The sequence below is a fragment of the Octodon degus genome, unplaced genomic scaffold (genome assembly GCF_000260255.1).
Source record: "Octodon degus isolate 3935 unplaced genomic scaffold, OctDeg1.0 scaffold00230, whole genome shotgun sequence".
Classification (NCBI taxonomy): domain Eukaryota; kingdom Metazoa; phylum Chordata; class Mammalia; order Rodentia; family Octodontidae; genus Octodon; species Octodon degus.
The window spans coordinates 2,966,011-2,968,330 of record NW_004524806.1 but is presented as its reverse complement, the minus strand read 5'-3'; the positions used below and the strand labels follow the sequence as shown (position 1 = coordinate 2,968,330).

Below are 2,320 nucleotides of genomic sequence, written 5' to 3'. Positions count from 1 at the left end.
TACATATATATATGTATATATGTACATATGAGAGGAAAAGAACAAGGTATGAAGGTTGCTATGAGACAATGAGACATTAAATATATCTTAAATACAACACTTGCTATCCTAAATTTTATATGGCCTAATAATAGTCAATCAAGCACAAGTAGCATTTCATTGAATATCCAGGTTAATCAAAGCCCTTTAAATGTGATTAGATGCACTTGGGACACTGAAGCAGGCAAATCATTCTGAGTTGGAGATCAGCCTGGGCTGTTACAAAGTGAGCTCAAGGCCAGCCTAAACTGCACAGGTAGGGGCTGAGATTACTCAGTGGAACAAGCACTTTCCTGGCAAGCGCAAGGACCTGAGTTCAATCCCCGGTTCCACCAAAATAAATAAAAATAAACTGCACAGGGAGACCCTGTCTCAAAGAGACCAAATAAATAAATAATAATTACATTAATCTGAACAGAGGAGACACATTGAAATGGACCAACCAGAATAATATGTTTCATGTTACTAGGAGGTAGGTGAAGGAACATTTATTAAATGATGCAAAGTGCTGGAGATGCTGCCTCAGGGGTGTATCTGTGAAGGCCTGTGGACTGCACGTGACCTAACAGAGAGCAGCAATCTGCTCAGGGTTGCTTTCACATATGAAGGAGGTGTCCATTCCTTAACAAGAGAAGCTAGAAATCCAGACTTACTGTGAAATCCCCTCACTTTTTAAATAGTGGCAACTAGTTTGAGTTTCAGTATAATACTGCAAGGACAAACGCCTGTAACAGTGATAGTGAACTTTTTAGAGCTTTCAGTGATAGAAAGAGCCCACTACAGTGGTGCCTTAGGCTTGTCACTGCTGACCTATAGGCTGGATATTGCTTGTTGGCTGCTGAAAGGATACTCTAAATGCCCTAAACCAGGGGATATGTCTATTTTTAGAGTCAACTGGCCCTCAAGAAGACTCCAAGGATGTGTGAGTGTTTAAACAGGGAGAGCTGGAGGAACATGGACCAATTGCCATCCCACTGAGAGAGAAGGCTAATACTTCCATGCCACCAACCTGCATTTAGTTCTATCAGTTTATGCCTAACAGCAACCACATGACAAGGTAGCATTTTACTCAACTTTAAAAGATTTTTTTAAAATTTAAATTTATTTATTTATTTATTTGTGTGTGTGTGTGTGTGTGTGGCCAGCTCAGCCCACCAGGGGGCGGGGCTGGTTGGCATGTGGTGCTGGGGGATTGAACCGTGGTCCCTGTGCTTTGCTTAGCTTAGCTTGTTCTAAGTAGGTGCTTTAGACCACTGAGCCATCTCACCAGCCCTTTACTCAACTTTAGATAGATCATTTGAAACTTTATGAAATATGGTCCTTGCACAATGCGAACAATCAACGTCCCTTCATCTACCTCAGGCTCAGACACAGACACAGTGCACTGTCCAGGCATTTCCTCAGACCTAATGTGGGTGCAGACGCTTCTGGCATTTGTGGGACTGGGTGACACTTTGGCCACTGCTGAGCTGTGCTGGCAATGCCAATCTTTTCTGTGACTACCTCATTGCCATGCTGTGGTTTTGGATGAACTGAGCTCTTCCTGCTACAATCTACCTCTGACCCACCATGCAGAAGTTACTGTTACCTGGCCACAAAGCTGGCAGTCTTGTCTACGATGTTCCTGACCTCTGGGGGAGGGTAAATAATCCCCACCACTGGCTTGGAAGGGGTAGAATCCTCCTTTGATGATTCTTCTTCAGTTGGCTGTGAAAACAAAAAAAGGAAATCTGGTTGTAAAGTTCCTGGTTTGGGACAGGATCTCCATGGAACTCCTCCAGGAGACCTTGTCCCACAGACTTTCTCAGGTTAGAACCCTCAACTTCAGAAAGCTAGTGCTCTTTTGCACAGGTTGCTCCTGGGATTAGGGAAAAGGGCAACCTGCCTGGCTCTCTGCTAAATGAGGCTATCTCAGCGGGAGCAGCAATCTGCACTTTTAGCAAGTACCCAGGTGATTCAGATGTAGGGGCTCTGGCTAAATTCTGAAAAATCACATTCCAGAATCTAGAAGTTCATGCTTGTAACTCTCTCCCTAGCCCTGTGCCCACCCCAGAATATTTAATGATTGTTTGTTGAATGAAACAAGAAGTCTAAGGTTTAACTGGGTGAAAGGGTTTGTGCTTAGCATGTACAAGGCTCTGGGTTCAAAGAGTGGAAATTCCTTGTCAAGAGCCCCTTTTGCGGGGCTGGAGAGATGGCTCAGTGGTCTAAAGCACCTACTTGAAACAAGCTTGGCAAAGCACAGGGATCGCGGTTCGATCCCCAGCACCACATGCCAGCC

At 44.4% G+C, this 2,320-nt stretch overlaps 1 protein-coding gene across 1 annotated transcript in view; it reads right to left on the bottom strand.

Annotated features, from left to right (window-relative positions):
- The window catches only part of Sf3a1 (splicing factor 3a subunit 1), a 24,927-nt gene that overhangs the window by 18,525 nt on the left and 4,082 nt on the right, over nucleotides 1-2,320 (bottom strand). Inside the window, exon 2 of the mRNA XM_004645535.3 lies at nucleotides 1,628-1,746. Within this exon, the coding sequence (XP_004645592.1) occupies nucleotides 1,628-1,746 (119 nt within the window). The remainder of the gene's footprint in view (nucleotides 1-1,627; nucleotides 1,747-2,320) is intronic.